Source organism: Marmota monax, unplaced genomic scaffold, assembly GCF_021218885.2.
Source record: "Marmota monax isolate L192 unplaced genomic scaffold, Marmota_monax_Labrador192_F-V1.1 WCK01_AAM20220418_F8-fsc00035, whole genome shotgun sequence".
Taxonomy (NCBI): Eukaryota; Metazoa; Chordata; class Mammalia; order Rodentia; family Sciuridae; genus Marmota; species Marmota monax.
Window position 1 is genome coordinate 13295454 of NW_026691961.1, and position 21278 is coordinate 13316731.

The 21278-nt window shown below is 48.3% G+C and overlaps 1 protein-coding gene across 37 annotated transcripts in view; it reads left to right on the plus strand.

Moving 5' to 3' along the window:
- The window catches only part of Rbfox1 (RNA binding fox-1 homolog 1), a 1611415-nt gene extending 1594096 nt beyond the window's left edge, over positions 1-17319 (plus strand). For 11 of the 37 annotated variants that reach the window (XM_058579690.1, XM_058579683.1, XM_058579684.1 and 8 more), the window contains 2 exons: positions 13843-13918; positions 15421-17319. In XM_058579690.1, coding sequence (XP_058435673.1) covers positions 13843-13918; positions 15421-15543 — 199 coding nt within the window. In that variant the 3' untranslated portion in view covers positions 15544-17319. Of the gene's footprint in view, positions 1-537; positions 13807-13842; positions 13919-14287; positions 14520-15420 lie in introns of those variants that run through there. The other 26 variants (XM_058579675.1, XM_058579672.1, XM_058579677.1 and 23 more) reach the window with 7 other exon arrangements.
- Positions 17320-21278: the final 3959 nt, after the last annotated feature.

Sequence of the window (21278 nt, forward strand, 5' to 3'; positions counted from 1 at the left end):
AATCAGTATTCTTATGGTGAAATACTGATCAGGGGAGATTAGGGACAGAGACTTGTGACTTCCATGTTTTTTTTAATGCATTATATCTGGGTTCACAGAGACTGAAATGTGAATTATTTGGGATCTTTGAAGAATATCATAGGCCCTAACAGGCTGCATCTATAAAGCCAGAGGCATTGAGAAGTGTAATTATCTTTGTCTTATAAGAAGGGGATCTTCATTCTATTAGCTGAAGATCATCCATTTCCTTTCCTTCAAAACATACCTCAAGTAGCAGGACTTAGACAAAGTTTTTTGGGGTTTGAATTCAGCACACTGACCAATGGAAACTGCATAGTTGCATGACATGTCCATCAAAATGACACCTGTCTTTTTGTTTTGATGTGGTTTAGAACGATCCATTTGTACTTTTGTTAGCATGGAATTACTTGATTAAATGCCAAGATAGGTGAGTGTCTTAACTAATACCAGATTTCTTTTTTTTTTCTTTTTCTTTCTTTCTTTTTTTTTGTTTCCTTTTTCTTTTTTGGTTTTAAGGCCTAAATTATAACCAAAATAATTACTAGGAAATCTTGCCAGTGTGTTGCTCTTGGCCAACGAGGGAGGACCTAACAGCTCATCCATTGCTGGCTGAGCATGCCAGGACCTTCAAAAGCAGACATTAAGCCCGAGCTTACAAATAGACCCTCATCTGTTACCAGCCACCGTTGTCAATGAAGCAGTAAAAAAGCTTGCTTGCTAATGCTCCTCTCCCTATTTGGAGTCTTTGGTGAGAGTGAATGAGAGGAAGGACAGGGTTAGGAAAATGCCCCTGGCCCTCTCTGTCCCCACAGGCAGGACCACCCCCAAACTCTGCATCATTTCACTTAAAGAGTTGGTCTCAGCACATTTAATGGTGTGAAGTCTGACCCCTCAAGTTCCAAAGGTTTGCATGCTGATTTTTTTAAAGCAATTTGCTGACTCCATTTGTACGAAATCCCTTTGACAATGACCTTGCTGTTTCCCCACTTCCATCCCCAGCCTTAAAGAAGCCTCCGCTTCTCCCTGTGAGAGGTGGTGACATCCTAGCACTCCACTAACACCTCACAGCATCAGGTCACTTGTAATTGGCCCTTCTCGGGGTGGCAGGGGAGTGTTCCTGGACTGCCAGAATAGTCTGAGGTTCAGAGCCTTGAAAGAGGGGCACACACAACTCAGGGGAAGGTGCAGGCCAGAAGTCGGAGTGCTCTGTGGACGGGCTGGGTTCTAGAGCTTCTGACTTCCCTGTGAAACTCTGTGCAGGCTCCAGGGTGTCTTAGACTATATTTTGACATCAGAGACCCAACACTGAAATGTCACAACCTAAAATATAGAACCTGCTTTCATCCCACCACTTAACAAACCCTGCCATGTCAGCAAGTGACCCACACATCAGATTCCCAAAAGGAGCGACGGCTGTGAACATGTGTGTGAGGACGGCAGGGGTTTGGGCCCACCTTATTTAATTCCAAATGGCCGCTCAGTGTATTCTTAATGAATTGCTATTGGTCACATTTCAAATTGATAGAGAGATCCCTCGCCCTCTGATGGTCACATTAATAGTATGTCGTGGCTTCAGAAGGTTCCATTGGAACTCAGAATTTTGAATCGAGCTTGAAAACGGAGACACCCATCTCACCCCAGTCCACAGTGGGAAAGAGGCGTCAGCCCTGCAGTGAAGTGAGGGTCTTCCAGGGCTTCCTCCTCTCTGTGCTGGCACCCAGCCCACCCACACTGCACACAGCACCCCTGCCAGGATCTCGCCTCCTGGTGTGAACACCCCACGAGGGGCAGGCCGTTGCATCCTGATATCGGCAAACACCAGGGTTTGGCTAAAGTCAAGGTGTCTCTTTTTATGTGCAGAAAGAAATCGACACAATGCTTAACATCTGTGGGGGGAGGCATGCTGGATTTTATGCCCCGAGAGTCTTATGAAGATGTGCTCTTGCAGCAACACTGCCATCAGAGCAGCCCAGACAGTCCTGTCGTGACTCAGGGTAGAGACGGGGAGATGAAAACCATTAGGCAGGAGCCATGACAGCACCCAAGGCTTTCTTTAAGTTCCCCAAGGCAAAGTGACAGTTCTTACTGGAGACTTTTGCAGTGTATGCCAAAATGCCCATTTTGCTTTGGTTGGCCATGTAGAATAAACGCTTTTCCTTAGCATTAGTGGATTGTGAGACTGTGTTTACAGGGACACTGGTTTTCTAAGTCCGTGTTGCAACACTGGTATTGCTTGTTTTGCTTTATTTTGTGATAAAGGGCACCACTGGGCACTGTCCCTTTAAGAGCAGGGCAGAAGAGTACCTGTTTTGTGGCCTCAAGAGTCTCCAGGACTTAGATTCTGCAGGAGATGGCAAAGGGACAGATGATTTTCCCGTCTTCTTAGACTCCAAGTCTCCCTGCCTCTTGGTTTACTAGAACTTTTCCAGGCTGGGCTGGTGGCTGAAGCAGAGTGGTCAGGTCCTGCATGAGAAAGGAGATTGAAAAGGAAGTTACTGATTTGGATGAGAGGCTGGAAATTCACCGGAGTCCATCATAACCTATGGAGCCGATGTCGTGTGCGAGGAATTGTGCTGAGCTCTGAGGTCACAGCCTTACATAAGTCAGGAGAAGACCCCAGGGAAAGAACCTCCCTTCTCCTAGAGAGCAGATCCCAGCATGCATCTGAACGAGCACAGGGTTCGCTTGTCCGTGAAGCTATACAGGGTCAATGCGCCACACAGCGGGGGAGAGCCAGAACCTGGAGTGTAAGGCAATGTCAGATTCAGATCTGAGAAGGCGTCTCTGAGGACCGACATTGGAGCAGGGACCTGGGTGAAGGCACGAGCCAGGTCAACAGTTGCAAAGTTGAGAGTGATTCAGGTTGACCTGGCAGCGAGTGCAGAGGCCCTGGGTTTGAGGCGTGCTTGAGAGGTCCACGCAGTGAGGCTGTAACATGTGAGTACAAGTGTTTTAGAGATGGTATCCGAGGGTTAGCCAGGGCTCAGAGCAGGTGGATCTTGGCACCCATGAACGTGTTTGGAGTTTTACTTCAAGTGTCATGGGAGGGCTTTGGAGGGCCACACTGCATCTGACTTAGATTTTTAATTGGTTGGTTAGATGCTTTGTGGAGAGCAGACGGCCATATGGTCAGAGCAGAAGGGAGGGAGGCTCTTGCAGCTGTCCAGAGAGGAGCCACAAGAGCCGGGGAGGGCACCATGGCTGTGTAATTCGGGAAGTGGTTTCCTGGATTTTGATGGGAGAACAGATAGAACATGCTGGAAGGTTGGCAGTTGCAGTCTGCGTTAGGTGTCCATGCTCCCTCTTCTCTGAGGCCGCACGAGTGACTTCCTAGTGTGCCAAGGCTTTAGTCACAGTGGGGAGTGAGTCCCTGCCCCCTGCAGTCATGGTCCCCGCCCAGGCTTGACTGAATCCTCAGGGTGTGGCAAGAACGTGCTGTTGTTTGCTGAGCGAATTCCACACTGGCAGGTGTGACACGTTCGGCACGTGCATGCTTGTGCACACGTGTGCACGAGCAGATGGATGTGTGCGTGTGTGTAAAGACAGAGTCTCAGGACAGACCGCGGAGCTGGATGGTAGCATCATCCTGGTTTTGAAGACCAAGAAAGAAAAGGAAAGGCTCAGACCCAGAGTCTGAACCAGCCCAGAGCCACCCTAGAGGCCTTCAGGAGCCAAAGCTCATTCACAGGGTCACCCTGGCCCTACTGCCCCTCTATCCTGACCTTCCTTGACTTTCTGCTTCCAGATGGGGTACCCCTTTCTCCTGCTGTGCTCTCTTTCCTCTAGAAAAGTATCATCTTTTCCCTGGAAGGCACTTTTGCTAACAGTTTGAGGAAGCCCACGGGCACTGGAGGGTGTTTGCTTAACTGGACCTGTCCCCGTTGGGCAGCAGGTGTAGGCCAATTGCTCCTCTGTCCAGGGCAGGGTCTTCTTTAGGTGCAGGGTTTGGCCTAGGTCAGATGCCAGGCCAGAGAGCCTGATGTGCATAACAGGGACAGAGGGTTGAACAGGTGCGGTGTGCTCCAGGTCAGCCTACCAAACACATTTGTTGTTGTTGTTGGGAATCCATGGCTGAACATCAATTACCCTAAAACTACCAGACAATTTGAGCTAGTCAGTTTTGCCAGTCCCAGGTAGGAGGTTCCCAGCTGGGATGGTGTGTGTGTGTGTGTGTGTGTGTGTGTGTGTTGAGTATAGGTGGAGGCTGGGGCTCTCTCCAGTAGCAAGACCAGAACCCCATATCGTGGTGGCACAAGAAGCAAACCTGAGACACAGTCCCAGTTCCCAGTTAACACAAGACAGAGCCCCGTGGTGTAAGGGTAGGCAGCTGTGAACACCTCTGCAAAAGCTGCTGAAACTGTCCCCTATGGGGAGCTCACTCAACTGTCCCCTGTGGGGCAAGGTTTACTAAATAGTAAAAGCAGTATCTGTCAAGTTCAGGAGCCTAGGGGGGTGTGCGGCCTCTTCCGTCCATCTATCTCCCCTGAACGTGCACACACACGCACGCGATTGCAACAAAACTTCAAGATAACATTGAGAAGAGATTTCCAAATTGGCCATTCCTCTCATTGACCCTTCAGCAAGTCCCATCTGTCTTCCCCGCATTTGGGTGATTTGCTTATTCAGCAAAGTTGTCATTCAGCAAATTGATTTGTGGTTAATTGGTCTGTTTCCAATGAAGTGCGGGGTTTCTTGCTAGGGGAAGTACTGGGTGCCACCAGAGCATACAAGCAAAGAAACTCTGCAAAAGGGATGATTGCATTTATTATAAGCTTACTGTGTACAGCACTGTTCTGAGATTGTTGTATGCAAGAATATAAGAGTAAAATGTCCTCATCAGTTTATTTGTAAATGTCCTCATCAGTTTATTTGTTTACAAATAAACATCTAGACTGCCCTGAATTAGCCTGAATAGGAGAATGGTGTATCAGTGCAAAATTAATAAAAATATAAAATAGTAGTCATCAAATTTTGGAGGAGTGGCTGAAAATTAATGCAAAACTTATTGCAAATGCAGAGCCCATTCCATACCCCCAGATTCCCGAATCTGGAGAAGGTGCCTGAAATTCTGCCCTCTGACAATTTCCCCAGAGAATGCCGTAGAGGAGTGTGCAGATCACACCTTGGGAAACACTAGTGCTCAGTGGAATCTTTCTATTCAACAGAAAGCAGGTGGGAAGGTTTTCCAGACTATTCTGATGACCTCCAATGACACGAGGCACTGAACTCTTGAAATGGGCTGGGCCACCGTGCCATGGGTTATACGTGTAAAACATATTGGATTTCCAAAACTTAGCATTCAAAAGCTAGGTGAAATATTTCATTGATAATTGTATGTGAATCACACATTGAAATGATGATAGTTGGATTATATCAAGATAAATAAAAATATAAAAATAAATTTTACCTGTTTCTTTTTACTTTTCTAAATATGGCTGCTGTGAACATTAAAAAATGACACACGGGGCTCACATCGGTGGCTTTCATTCTATTTCTGTGGGACAGTCCACTTCCAGAGTCATGTTTTCATTCACTGACAGTGTGTTCCTTTGTTTTAATTTTGCCTCCAAGTAAGAGTGTGAGTGTGAGTGTTTGAGTGTGTGTGTGTGTGTGTGTGTGTGCACGCACATGCATGCTATGGAAGGGGATATTCCTCCTTGGGGATCCGCGTCCAGACCTACTTCTTTCATGCTTGTCATCTCTCAGGATCTTTGATCTGTTTGCGTGGGGCACTGGGGGTCCAGGATGGTCCATGGTCAATTCGGCCTGGAGTGGAGCATACACACTCCAGGGGCTCTACTGCAGTGTCTGGTCATCACACGTGCAGGAGAGCTACAGAAGTCTCAGTCCCAATCCTCCGTCACTAACACTTGTTCAGTTACTAAGTAGCCAGTGATCAGTAACCAGCACCTCACCCTCAGGGCAGCCTCACCCCGTCAGGATGCACGTTGGCTTCTGCGTTCCCGGCTGGAGAGAGAGACACTGCTTTCCGAGGTTATTCAGCACGGAAGCAGCAGAGGCAGATTTGACTCTGTGAATTCTGACCCTGAGGAATCCTTAGCTACTGCTGCTCAACCCTGCTGGTCTGCAGGGGTATTAAAGAGCTCACCAAAGATGCAAACCCCTTTGTGATCCCCCATGTGGTTTAAACGGCCACTAGGGTGCCATGGTGATTTCAGAGCATGATGGGAAATTCCTACTGATTTTGGTACCGCAGCAGTTGACATGCAGAAAGTAAAACAGGATTTCTAAGAGGAGTATGGTCTTGAGTTTGTCTTAAAGAGTGCACTACCGTAAAGTGGCTCCGTTACTGGAGGAGGCATGGCGGAGTGGGTGGATTGTATGGCCAAGAGTGGGACTGATTGGTGCCTTCAGTCCCAGAAGTGACTGCTGCCTCTCTAGTTTGATGAACCCACAGTCAAGGCTCTTAACCCCAAATCCGCTCCCTTGGAATTCATATTTGGAAGAGGCTTTGAGAGGGCAGAGACAGAGTGATGCTATCCAATTACCATGAATGTAAGATCTCATTCTTTTTGATTCTGTAGATGCTGGATTTACGTGTGCTTTTATGTACCTCTGGTTCAGATGTGTGACAAGGGCCCGTGTGCAAAAACGAATTCTCTGGCTTCCAGGTAGATGCTAACAAGCTCAGAAGGCACTTTCCCTCCTGCTTCTGGGTAGAAAAATCATGACTCAAAGCTGTGCTGAGTGGTTCCTGAAGGTGATGCCTTTCGAGCCTTGCTAAGGAAGTGAGCAGTAGAATTCAGAAAGAGCCGTGCAGAGATGAATGGAGAGATTCTCTCACCTCCGCTTGTGTATTTTCCAGGGGTTCTGCTGCATTTGGAGGTGTTTCCTAGGTGTTTTGGGTTATGGGACTGTGTATCTTGAGAAGCTTTTAGAACACAAGGGCTTGGTTTCCTCCTTGTCTGTAAAGGTTGAAGTCACTGGAACCAGGAGGAGGCTGCAGCAGGCACAGAGGAGCACTCCTCGTGGGTGCCTTCCCTGAGCTGAGCTGACCAACTGACATGTGAGGCCGAGGCTTCAGCTGGCCCTGCATGAGAAGCTGAACAGCCCCCCACCCTGCTGACCATCGCACCCCAACGTCACTCCCTGTCCACCCAAGCAGTTCTCACCTTAATACTTTTGGGAGGGTCTTTTCCCTGTTATAGAAAACCAGGATGTGTGGCTGGGGGTTCTGGAAAATTCTCTCCAGTCTTCCTGCAGGGTCAAAGCAGGCTGATGGTCAGCAGCTCCTCTGCATGGGGGATGAAGATTGACCATGGTCCCTGGAAGATCTGCCCACAGTCTTGGCCATTAGTACCCCCAGCATCTTGTCAAACTGGTCACACTATAGGCTCACTATAGTCTGACTACAGTCTCCCAGACCTTAAAGCCTTAAAGTCTGGGATTTGGTAGATATCCATTTGTACAGGGATGAGGGGATGACCCTTCATTTCAGCAATATACCCAGAGGCCCTGAGCCAGGGATTTGAAAGACCTTCCGTGGAAGCCCATGTTCTGAGCCACACCTCTTCAACCTTCAGAGTGAGGGGTTTGTTTTGTTGGTTTGTTGTCATCCTGGATTCAGAGAAACCCCCTGAGCCAAAGGGCCCTGTTAGATGCTGTGGTCATGAAATGGCCAGGGCACTTGTCAGAAGCCATGGGCCTTTGCGGGAGGCTGGGGTTTCTGTGCTGTGTGGCTGCACGGAGGCTCAGTGATGAGTACAGAGGTGGCCTGTGGTGGCTGGATCAGGGGCAGAAGCCGTGAGGTCATCAAGGACAGTGGGAGTGGGAAAGCCACGGGTCCGCTGCCTGGTCTTCTCAGTCCTCTCCCTGGCTGCTGCTCCCTGCCGTCTCTAGCCACTGGGAATTGCCAAGAGTGTCTGACCCAACACAAGAAGGTGTGGCCGGGGCCACACATTCCTGCCATGTCACCTGTGGATGGGGGAAGCCACAACTCAGCAGGGAATTATACCAGCAGTGACACAAGCCGGAGGGTTTTCCTTCAGCAGTCACTTGGTTTTCATTGGGAAAGGTCCCCAAATCCCCCCAAATGAGGGTAGTAGGATGGTTATCCAGATGGGTTGGGAATCACTTCCTCTTAGGCACAAATAGCTTGTGATGTTTCCCTTCTCCCTGGTGCCACAGAGAGCCCCAACCAGGCTGGACACTGGGCCCAGTCAAGGGGCCTTGTTAAGAGAAATCAAAGAGAACATCCCTAGCTAAACCTTGGCTCTCTGAACAGCAGGTGTTAGAAACCCTGGGCTCCTGTGTGGTCAGTGTGGTGGTTGCATGGATTCTGTCTCCTACACACTTTATAGTCTAGAGAGAAAAGGTAGGGCAAGCCACGCATGGTGGCTCATGCCTGTAATCCCAGCAACTCAGGAGGCTAAGGCAGGAGGATTGCAAGTCTGAGGCCAGCCTGGGCAGGTGGGGATGTAGGGCTCAGTGCTAGAGCATCCCTTGGCAGACAAAGGGAAAAAAAAAGGAAAAGAGAGGCACGGAGACTTTCTAGACCCCCTCTGGGAGGCACCCCACTTTGAATGCACACCCGGCAGCCCTTCCTGTGTGGGAGGCCGGAGGCCTGCCTGCCCTCTTGATGCGAGAGGGATGTCAACACTACCTTGTGACCTTCGTCTGAGGGGTGAGCATATTTTGTCCATCTTTCTTCCCCCTGTGGATCCCCCCAGTAGTCTCCAGGATAGGAGTCACGGGGAGGTCATGCTAAGGGTGTTCCCTGAGTATTGGAGGATGGGGTGGAATTGATACCCTCTTCTTGGAAGCAAACCATGGGGCTGCCCAAACCCTAGAGTGGGACACCAGCCCAGGCCCGTTGTGTCTCAGCAGCACCCAGCTCGTCTGAACTCCCTGTTGAAAGCGTCAATAACGAGCGGTATTTACACTTCTCGGTGGAGCTGACGAAGCACTTCAACAAACAAGGTTCATATTTCCCACTCAAGAGGCAGCAGGCTCATCCATTTCACTCCAGCATAACCTCGAGTTCAAGTGCAGCAATTTGAACTACATCTGTAACTCATAAATTAGATAGACCTCCCCTCCAGTGTGATTGCCAGGGCTGCGCGCAGGCACGCTAGGCAGAGCCTCTCAGGTCCCCGGAAGAGCCAGCCTCAGGGCGGGAGTGAGGAGCCTGGCAGCACCGTTGCCAGTGTCTGTGGGGGCTTTCAAACGCACCTGGTTTCTATTCCTGCACTTTCTCTGAATTTGGCAGGGCTCAGGCAGGGAAGGGTCATTTCACCAGGGAGGTGGCCAGGGCTGGGCAGGGGAGTGAGGACATGGAGCAGCCTGCGTGCAGCCTGTTCTGGCCCGGCCCACGGCTCTCCCTGGGGCCCCGGCTTGCCCCCTGGTTTTAACATGTTTGGGAGCTCAGAGGAGAGGGGTCCTCCCCTGTGGCCAGGGGCTGACAGCTGTGGAGGCCCAGCCAGCAGAGCAGTCGTCTGGGATTTCCTTGTTCGGTTTTCCCCTAAAGGGTTTTGATGAACTCTTCTTGGCCACTGAGCTCGTGGGGATGATGTAAAGTTCCATGTTCTGTGTTTCTAGAGACCCCAGAAGCCTTTCTTCTGTAGATCTTCAAGGGTTTTGAATGTCTGGGAGCCACTGACTTAGAACCTTCAGAAAGCCTATTGCAAAGAACCTTCCTACTGATAGAAGACCCTGACCCATCCCACAGAGAGGAGCTTCTGACGTGCTCCACAAGGGCGCCTGATAGGTCCCACCGGTAGATCCCACTGGTAGGGTCTCCTGATGGATCTCACTGATAGAATCATCTGATGGATCGCCATGGTGGCACCTCCTGTTAGATCCCCGGGATGGAACTGTGGCCGTGGTTCAAGTGTCTCCAAGGCCCTCTTCCCTCCTGTCCACCTGCATGGCCCCTTTCCTCCTTCACTGCAGAGTAGACTCATGGGGCCCCAGCCTCACAGAGCCCCCCTGGCAGGAGGGAGGAAGGTCAACATTCAGAGAGAGAAAAGAAGTGACGAGGGATTTGCTGAATGTCACCAGGGACTAGGAAGAAGGTTGAAAAGTGTCCTTGAGAGGGAGTGGTCAGAGAAAGAGGCATGGCTCTGAGGAGGGGACATTAGATCTGGGACACGGAGGTTGAAAAGAAGCAGCTGAGGTGGAAGGGGGCAGGTGTCAAGGCCCGAGAGACAGGCCGGCTGTCCACGTGTGCAGGGACTGTTGATGGGGCCAGCGTGCCTGAGCTCCGGATGCACAGAGGGAAGAAGACAGGGAGAGAGGGACGGCGGATCACCCAGGTTCAGATGCTCTTCCAGGGTCAACAGAACACCCTTTGAGAGTTTTATGCAGAGAGCTGATGGTGGATTTATGTAGATTTCTGTTGAATTAGAAATGGGAGGATGGGTCAAAGGCTGGACGGGCAGTCCCATAGATCTGAGAGATTTAGTACATGATAAATGCAAATGGCTGTTGGTTGGAAGGGGCCCGAACTGGCCAAAGGTTCTTGAGTTGGTTTTGATGGCCAACTAGTTAGAGTGCACGGAGTGCCCTGGACACTTCCAAGATTCTATCTGAAATCACTGATGGATGGGCAGAGGGAGAGCAGAGCTGGGCACTTTGCACGGAGATGACCCCAACAGGAGACATTCTTCCCTGATTCCTGGAGAGATCTTGGGAATCTCTGCTCTCCCTCTTCACTGTGCTTAGCCCGTGCTGCGGACATCAGGTTGCTGAGGGGCCTGGCGCATCTGCTGCAGAAGCAGAGCCCGCGTGCCCATCTTCCCTAATAACCTCGTGTCTAAATTGTCGTGTCCCACAAGGGCGTGTTTAGAAATTAGCATTTGAAAAGAAGCCTCCTTGCTTTCAGCTTGAGCTGACATGGTCCCTTTTCCTCTGTGGAAATGAAATTTATTAATCATAATAAAACCATCGGATTCTGAAGGTAGAGGTCACCCCGAGGAGACAAGGAGCCCTACTCATTTGCGAGGAATAGTTCAGCGCTGCTGTATTTTCTTCCGCCTCGGAAGCGCATACTGCCAGATTGTTACCTTGGGTTTTCTGCAAAGGTTGAAATGATGCCCAGAATTAGAGTCCAATAAGGATTCACCATTCAAGTACGCAGAAGGAGAAGATAGGGCCTGCATCCTCATTAAGTACATCCACCCTGCCGATATGGCGTCTCCTAAGAACGTGGAAATTTCTGCCACAGTAAGACCATTCTCCAAATTTAAATCTTCATAATAACAATTGTCTTGGATTTGTATCTTGGCATCTCTTGATAAATCCCCAGGGGTTTTTATTTTTGCCTTTGTAGTTCACATTCTGTTTGTGTCACCAACTTTGCCAGACAGAAAGGACACCAAAAATAATCCCATTCAGAGGACTTTTTGTAGAGCCATGGCAGACTGTTTTCTCAGAAGGGAAGGTCAATGCCGCAGTTATACATGATTTCCTTGTACCCTTCTTATGTCTCCTTGGTTAGTGGGTGGAGGCCCAGGTCTCTTGAGTGGCCACTGTGAATATCTGAGTTCTTTGAGAACCTCCACCCTTCTCTTTTTTTTTAATATTTATTTTTCAGTTGTCGTTGGACACCTTACCTTTATGGCATTTATTTTGATGCGGTGCTAAGGATGGAACCCAGGGCCTCACGCTTGCTAGGCGAGTGCTCTGCTGCCGAGCCACCACCCCAGCCCTAACCCTGTGCCTGGCTTTCATCTGCCCTTCCTCATAGAGAGCAGGAGAGATTGGATGAAAGGCTGTTTTTAGTGGGGACAGATGGGAGGCTGGGGAGTTGGAACAGGCAGGTGTGAACTGGTAGAACCCATCTTCCCATGGGATCCACGTCTGCGCTTGGGAAGGTGCCCTGCCCAGCTTCCCTCCCCTTCCCCTGCCCCGGGTCTGAGCAGCCAGGTCAGACCCTCCAGCACTTCCCCGGGCAGGAGGAGGGACCAAGAGCCTGGGAAAGGCAGGACTGAAACCCAGACCTTCCCACCCCCAGCCCTCGGCTCTCCCCAGGCCTTGAGTGGCCTCCTCGCTCTCACCAGCTAGTAAGAAGGAGGTTAGAAGGAAAATGGAGAAAGCCAGAGAAGGGGAAGATGAAGTAGGCGCCCACTGGACATCATGGGCGTAAGGTGGGCGGTGTGGACAGTGCTCTGCTCTCTGCCTTCATTAAAATAAAAAAAAAAAAAGTCAAACGTTGAAAACCCACTGAGATCCCACTCGGTGCCTGGCTTTCGGGTGCCCAGCTGCTGCGAGAGATGGCTGCCAATGGAGTAGCACCCTCCCTGCTCCAGCAGACTGTTCTCTGCCCCAGGGAGCCACTCACGGAAGCCCTCCTAATGCTTCCCTAAGGAGCCGACCCACCGGCCACACCCATAGGATCCAGTCCGAGCCGGAATCCAGCTCTGGCCACGTCCTCTTTCTCTTTTACTCCTGGCTGTGACTTGCTGCCTGCCTCCTGCCCTCCTCTTGAGAGCACCGTCTCCTTAAATCGCTTGCACAAGTCTCCGTGTTGGACTCCAGGCACCTCGCCTAAGAGCCAGTCTCAGCTTTGATTGGCACTGAAATGGCCCCACTCAAAGTACTCCAAGAAGCTAAGTGGCAGGTCAAACCATGAGGGCGGGTGAGGTTGGACAAGAGGCAGTGAGATGCCCTGGGACTCAAGGGTCGGCTCTGATTCTGTCTGGCTGTGTGACCTAGAGCAAGTGAAGGAAGCTCTCTGACCTAGTCTCTGATTTACGGCAGGGTTTCATTCTAGGCCCTTAGCAGGCACCCGGCACCTCTGGTTCCATCTCCTCTTTGTTTTTATTTTAAAGCCTCTTCTAGAAGCTACAGCTGCAGAGGAAGAAAGAGGGGAGAAGTAGAAAAACTGAAAGATGAGCCTAAGATACATTGTTTCAAATGCCTTTCTCCCCAGAACCTGGCCAGTGGTGGACAGGTGGCACAGGAGGTGATAAGGTCAAAGTCAAGTCAGATGCTAATTCCTGAACGAAGTGGGGTGATGGATGCGTCTGTTCCATCCTGAGACATTGGATGCTAACTGTGCCAACAGCGTCACTTCACCCTTCTGACCCACCCTCTCTGGTTTGATTGGTGACAGGAAAGTTGGGGACATTGGGCTTCTTAAATCTGCTCCTTTGAGTTGTTTCTTCTTGCCTGCCTCCGTCTCTGGGGCAGCTATGACAGCCATGTAGGACAGGTATCATGGTGGGAGGACATATGTGTATGTGTGTACAGCCAGCCACACACCACATAACAGCGCTTCAGTCTGTGACAGACCACATACCCGTCAACAGTCATATACGATCATACCACCTGAGCTGGACATGGTGGTGCACACCCATAATCCCAGCTACTTTGGAAGATGAGGTAGGAGGATCACAAGTTCAAGACCGTGTCTCAAAATGAGATTAATAATAGGTGAGGTGGCTGGGTGTGGCTCAGAGGTAGAGCACTTGCCTAGTGTGCATGAGGTCCTGGGTTCAATCCCTGCTACAGGAAAAACAGTAGAAAGACTGTATACCACATGGTGACCTCAAGGTCAAGTTCGTTGGTATGTACAGTACACTGTAGGATGTTCCAGCAACAAGACCACCTAACAATGCATTTCTCAGAAACTGTTCCATCATTAAGCAGTGCCTGACTAGGTATATGGGACATGTCAGGGTGGACCAAAGAGTGCATTGAGCACAGATAGCTTTGTCCGTTAACGCGGCAGATAGAATGTTTCTTGCCTTAAGAGGAGTAGGACCCCCGCACACTGCCTTGGTATTTCGTGTTTTGTGATTGGCATCATCGCTTTGTGATTGCACGTGACGGACCAGTCTCCACCTGTTTTCCTTGCAGTTACGGACGAGTTTATGCTGCCGACCCCTACCACCACACACTTGCTCCAGCCCCCACCTACGGCGTTGGTGCCATGGTGAGTACCGGCTCCTCCTTGTCCTCACTTCTTCCTGCCTCCCTTCCCTCCCCCAGCTGGGACCTTCGTCTGAGTTGACGGTTGACGTCCTCTCACTTTCCCTTAATTGAATTTGTCTCTTGTGCTAACAGCAGCTAAAATGCCACATTAATCCTCCCGGTAAACTTGATAAATGTCTTAATTTCTTGGCAATGTAGTGCATGTAAGTTATTATATTTCTAATTTTGCAAGTCTCACCTAGCGGAGCACTTACCTTAATGGAATAATTAGTCATTTTGATAATTAAATCCATCACTAACGGAATGCAGTGTCAATGCAGAACTTTTTTTTTTCTTTTTTTTTTCCCTCCCTTGCTGCTCATTCACATAGCCCCAAGGTTCCAGCCCCAGCACAGACTTCAGAGGAGCTAAGCTGCACACTTCCAGGCCTCTGCTGTCAGGCAGCTGAGCATCTGCCTGCCTCTCCTCCCCTTTTCCAATTCATGTTTAAAGTCATAGTCGCCCAGGAAAGAAAATAGACAGAGGGGCACACTTTGTGTGTGTGCCTAGTACATAAGAAATTAGAAGGAATCAGCTGGGTTTGGGGGTTGTCTTTTGTTTTTGGTGGGGGGGGGGTGGTCTGGGTTTTTGTTTGGGGAAGGGTAGGGGGAGGGCAAAAGTGGGAGGTGAGGGTGGGTGAATTTGCCTGTACTTGTTCAAACTTCTATGCACTAAAACTCTTGAGTACAGTCGAGACGTGCCCATCACGTGAGAGCGTATGCAATCATTACAAAGCTTTGGCATGCAGTTTTCTGCTTGGATCAAGAATATCAGTCCTTATCCTAAAAATAAATTCCCATAGGCATTCATTGGAATCGCCAGTACTTTTAGAAAAATGGTTAAGTGCCACCTCATAGCCATTTAAAGCCAGGGCCAGACAATCCCCTGGAGCTGGGGCGTAGACCCCCAACCGGGATCTGGATACATACTGTTTTGCCCAAGCGTAACTACATGAAGCAATGCACCTGGACACTGCCCTCCCGAGATCAGGTTCCGTGCCGATTGCTCTAAGAACCAGGTTTAGGTTTTCCTCCCGGCCCTGCATTCAACAGCTCCACTTCCACACCTGGTCTACCCGAGGATCGTGTTGGAAAGGAGGGTTGAGTCCCTACCTTCAGTAGCCCTCTAGCTCGGGCTTTCCCCAAGGGAACAGAGTATTAGTCGATGGATGAGCAAACGAACACCATGAGACAGTGCCAGTCCTTCCAATGGCCGGAGTCCCCTGCAGCTGACAGGACTCGACCAGAATCTGGTTTTCCAGGGGTTTTCTTTCTAAGGATCTTTTGGGGGGGGATTGGTCAGGCCTGGCCCTGTCTTTAGCTCTCCAAGAACGGCCTGGGATGGGTAGGGGTGCCATTTTGGTTGGTTTGGAGTGTCTCGTTTTTCACATTAGACTTTTTTGATGATCCACATGTTGCAAAAGGAAAATGTAAAAAACACACCCCTCAAATTGCTTTGTTTCAGAATGCTTTTGCACCCTTGACTGATGCCAAGACTAGGAGCCATGCTGATGATGTGGGTCTCGTTCTTTCTTCATTGCAGGCTAGTATATACCGAGGGGGATACAACCGTTTTGCTCCATACTAAATGACAAAACCATAAAAAATCCTTCCAATGTGGGGAGAAAGGAAGCTTTCCGAGGCCTGAGTATTGCAATACATGCAGTAGTGCATCATTTTAGCAACTCTAAAGAATAATAAAATAAAATAAAAAGAGGGAAAAAAATTACATTTTTTATCTTATACCTCAGATATTTTGTTCTGTGTATTTTAATATTGTGGGTCTTTAATTTCTGAAGGTTCTGTAGTTTGGTTGCTGGCTGTAGGAGTTTCTGTGGTTGATCTAGAGAGACGCTAGATATGAATAAAAACTGGTTTAGGGCCATATCCAGAGTGCTATATTATTGTAAATGAATTATATATGCTGAATATAAAGCTACTGGGGGTAAGCTGTTTGGGAAGAGTGTAAGTGACTACCGTAGTCCTTCTTTTCTGCATCTGCATTATTTTATTTTGTGAAAGGGAAGGTTGGGAGGGGCTTGGGGTATGGGACTCGGGGTTTGGTTGAAAGGAAAAAAAAAAAAGACAGAGTGACTAATGACTCTAAATGACCCACGGCACTAACCATCATGTATCAGTGGTTCTAAGTTACCCATTGCCAGTTCAAGCCAAAGGTCATGTGGTTAAGGGGCTGCTTCTAGTGGCACTTGGTCGACAGAGTCGAACAAAGCTGGGCAAACCCACCCTTTAAACCATTCCACCCAGCCACTAGTTACTTAGGCAAAAGCTACTAGTTAGGCCATCAACAAGCATTCTTTTTATATTTCTTCCAGTATAATAAATTATTGATATCATTGCTGACTTTTATATTACGGGAGGGAAAAAATAACATTAATAAAATGGTGATAAAAAGCACTGTTTCTATTTTTTTCTTTTTTTCCAAAAAAAGAAAGTAATAAAAACTTAAATTCTTTGTACCAGTTAAAAAAAATGTATAAAATTTACATCTGTGCAGTGGAGTTGTTGACTTCTAGAAGCAGTCTATGAAGCTTTAGTTTTAGCTTAGTAGAACAACTGTTAGAGACAGACGTATAATTTTTATGGAATTACACGATAATCATATTCGGATTTATAGACGCATTTTACAAGTATTGCAATCATCGAGTAGAGATAATCACGGTATTTTCATCAGCTTGGTACTTTTTGAAACACGACTGCGTTTTGTGAGCAATCTGCAATTTTTCGGTCCGTGGGAACCTGCCCTTCCGCCTCTCCCCCCAAACCCCAGGAATGTCTTAAACCAGTATCTTTAGTTCTGCCTCCAAGGCCCAGGACATTTGTCAGAAGGAAGCAAAAAAAAAAAAAAAAAAAAAAAGACTACTATATCCACCCTCTTCATCCCCCAAAGAGCAAAGTCCCCTACCCTTTCTGGGATGCAGGGCCAGAGGGACACAGCCGGAAAAATTGCAGTTTGTCTGTAACTTCTTCTGTTTGAACTCTTCCCATGTTGTCCTGTTTACAAGTTAACCTAAGTTGGGGTATCTGTCACGGGTCTTCCTGTTTTTGTATTTGAATCAAATGACAAGCAGCAGCAAGCTGTCCCCGAGTAGTTCTGCTGCCATCCTTAAATCCTCACATGTGCAGTGCTGGCCCCCAGGGCTGGCACTTTAGTGTTATCAACTCTCTGCTGTGAACCTGCCCATCTGCTGTAACAACTCTGCTTTAAGACAAAAAACCAAACAAAACTTAAAAAAAAAAAAAAAGTGTTTGTGATCCAGAGCCTTTCCTTGTCCTCTTATGTGCATGCCGTAAGATCAGTTGGATATTAAACCATCAATAAAGTTTCACAAGATTTGAAAACAAAGTTTCTGTAGCTTCCATATCTAAGACAGACTAGAGTGATCTGGAGGTGGGAGGGGGGGACTTCTGAGCAGCCAGGAACATAGAAATTGTCCTCTGGCCAGTCTTCTTTGGGTGGGTGAGGGGAGGGGAGGGGGCGGGGGTGTTTCTCAGCATCACTGAGAAGGTCTCATCCCCACCGGGAAAGCACTGAGATGCCACTGGGTACCGCCTGGTTGAGGTTATTCACGGAAACCATTTATTCCAATGCTATAGCATCCTACCCCAGAGGGGGAAAAGAGGTCTGGGAAGGATAAATAGATTTCTCCCAATGGCCTCAGATGTCAAAATCCAGAATTTGCATTGTATTTGGAATCACAAACATAGAATTCTTACTGTGTTGGTTAAAGTAAAATTCATTTGCAGTTTTGATTTCCATCGATGGGCTGTACTTTTCCCCCATGATCGTATGTAGTTTTAATAAAAATCACTTAGAGCAAGTGGGTGCCAACCGATGTTGCAGAATCGTTTGTCTTAGGCTCTCTGCCAAGATGCCAATAAGTCATTTTAAAATGTATGTCAGAGATGTAAACAAACATTTTGGATTTCTTTTTTAAATCAGTACTTACTTGGAATGTTTTCATTTATCTAAATAACTATTGCTATTATGAATTATGGAAAAAAAGATTAATATCATGTGTGGCATATGGTGACTTCTTAACACACATCACGCAGTCTGCAAACCCAGAAAATGTGTATATCTGTCTTTAGAGATTAGTGTTTATATCACTTGCAGTGGTTTGTGAATAATGAAAACTGGTTTGTAATATCAAAAAAATAAAAGATTAGTCTGAAAAGGTTCGTGTGTGTGTGTGTGTGTGTGTGTGTTCTGAGTTCTTTTTCTTCTCTGGGTCGGAGGAGAGATCCTCCACTCCCGGGACTGTACCTGTGCCCATTAGGGTGCTCGGGGTGGGTGCTGCCCAAGGCATGCTGGGCTGCCAACCAGGTGGCCCCTGCAGGTGCTCGGCCTGTCTGCCCAGAGAGCTGTCCTTTCTCCCTCATCTTTCCAGGAAAGCCGGTGGAATTAACCACAAATGTTGAAGACACGAAATCTAAGTCCACTAAACTGAGCTGTTCCTCAGCAAGGAAAGGGCGGCCCGCTTGGACGCAACCACGCTGTAGGCTGCACTTCAGTGTCTTAGCACAACGTTTCCAGGGGCCTTTTGGGGAATGGAGAAGGTGAAAACAGAACGAACCTTAGATTTTGCACGTATCCAGGACTTGCTCTGTTCCGAGAGACTTCCTGTGGCTTCTCGTATTGTTTATTTCATGTAATTATTTATACCTCCCACCAGGGTTTAGCTATCTGGCCCATTTAGCTACTTAAGCTTTCCTTAAATCCTGCCTCATTTAATCATCGTAATAGTTCTATCGAGTTCAAAACACGTGGAAATCTTAAAAAACAAAAAAAACAAACAAAAAACCCTAGTGGGGTCTGAGTTTACATCTGGAGTCTGTCACATGCCAGGTGTAGTCCAGGACAAAGTTACACAGGGCACTGTGCCTCAGGCTTCCTTCCCTGGCTCATGTTCTGAAAAGCACAGACTCTCACTATTGTAATGCAGATAAGCAAACATGATCTCTGTCAGGTGCTTGCAGCAATACTGCAGGATCCGAAATCTGTTAGTATTCGCAGGCTTAGGAACAGAGGCATGACGATGTTAATGCCACCAAGATCAGGGAGCCAGCAGCAAGGCTAGGGTCACCTCAATTGAAAGGGAATTTTTTGCGTGGCCAGCAGGAGCTGGTGGGGTGTTACCAGAAGACCCTGGAGGACTTTTGTTCTCCCACTCCCTTCCCACACCGAGGCTGTCCTAATCACGTGCATTCTATCATTTCAACTATGCAGTGGGCCCTTCTCTGTAAACCTGTGATCCACAGGACGGTGGCGCTCACGGTCAGCAACATCGCACTAGGTCAGTTGATCCTTAAGGGTGCCATCACCCTTACCTTTATCAATGAAGTCAGCAAGGACCCAAGAGATCACATAGTGTAACCAAAGTCCTCGCTAGTCCCCGTTGAGGTGGGCTCCACACCAAGATCTGTTTATCCCTGAAATCTGTGCCCCTTCCGGAAACTCTCCTCTATCGATAATGAAGGTGGCATTGGTTGTGTTGAGCCTGGGTCTCTAATGCGCATCTTACAACATATGGACGGATATCGTGTTTGAACAAGGAAGTCATGAGCTTTACACTGGCAGCTGGCAAGAGGGAGATCATGTAACTGAGCCCCTTCCCCATTACATGAGGATCTAGCATAGAAATTTCACATGAATCATGGAGAAAATTTAAAATGATGGCAGAAGGGGACAGGTTTCTTAAAAAACAAAACAAACAAAAAGCTTGACCAGTGGACCCCAGTGCTTGTCTTCCTGCCCCATCCTCCACCTAGAGGTGAGAGACTAAGGCCAGAGGAAGCCCACAGTGAGCATAAACAGAAGCTGTTGGTTATATCCAAAATGTGCTTCTTAAAGTGAAATTAAAAAAAAAAAAAAAAAAACCAATGCAGCTGGATCGGTGAACTGGGTCCCAATTTCCCACTCCGCCCCCAACCACCTTCCTCTTCCAGAAGCGGCCATATTTGAGGTGGGCCTTTCAGGATCCCAGACATGCAGGCACCGAGACACGCTCAGACAGAAGCCTGGTCTGCTGTGCTGCTCTCAGGTACAGCTGGTGAGCTGTGGGAAGGGAAACTGTGGCCCCTCTGCTTCCTGCACTCCCAGGATGAGAGCCACCATGGTGTGGGTGCCTCTTCCAGGGAGCTTTGGGACTGAACCCCCTGCTGGGACATTTACGGGGTGGGAGTGGGAGGAGCTGGCGGCCCTGGGCCAGGGTGTGTGCCTGGGAGGGTGGAGCTGCCCGTGCCCACAGGCACCAGCACATACCTCCATGGGCCTAGAAATTGAAGCGTTTCTCAAACTCTCTCCTGAAAGACTCTGATTATCTCTCCACTGATAAAGTCAAGAACCAGGACTGAAAAGAAGGAGGAGAAACAAAACAAGAAGTCAGTTTTCTGTTGGGAACTACATAAAGGTGGGTTTTGAGGGTAGTTCTTCTGATTTTTTTATAATGCATATGTACACATATATATACCTGGGCAATTCTAGGTAAGATCTCGGTGTGCAACCTTTCCATGAAGGTATGAATTATAATCATGCAGTTGCTCGGGATTCAACCTGATGCTTGATATTGGACCAAGGACAGTTCATATCAACCCGAACCAGAGTACTTCAACTCATGGGTAAGACGGTGGCTTCTCCCGGTGGCCATGCACGGTCCTGGAGGATGTAGACTGGGCATTAAACAGTAACAGTCACCCTGAGGCACTTTGCTAAGGTCTATTTCCAAGATTCAGTTTTGTTTCATATGCTGTGCACTAATTGCTCTCCTGGAAAATGAGGGGGGAATGGGGTGTTCCTGCAGGCTGGATAATAAAAGCTGATCTGATCATGGCTGTCTGGCCCAGAGAAAGGAATTTACCAGTTATCTGGAAGGGATGTTATTCTCTGGTAGCCAGATGGTATTGTGATGCAAACATTGACCAGTCTTTTAAAACTAATAGTGGCATTTCCCAAAGGGAACAGGTGTAGTCACTTGCATGAAGAATAAAATGAATAACAGCTGACATGGTTCAAGGACATGGGTAGGCACGCCACACAGCGCGGGTGCTTTACACATTTCTGAACATGTAAGTGTCCATGACCCATATGTCGACATTTAGCCCATCTCTTAACCTCTCTGTACGTCAGTGACCTCATCTGTGAGATGGAGACAATACCAGGACCTAACTCATGGTCCTTGTAACATATGTCCCTCCGTTCTTATGACATGGAGATGCATGAAAACATGCTCAACACAGCCTGGCAGGTAGTGTTTTCCCTCTTTCATTAGAAATCATTTCTGTATCTATCTGAAGAGCACGTAG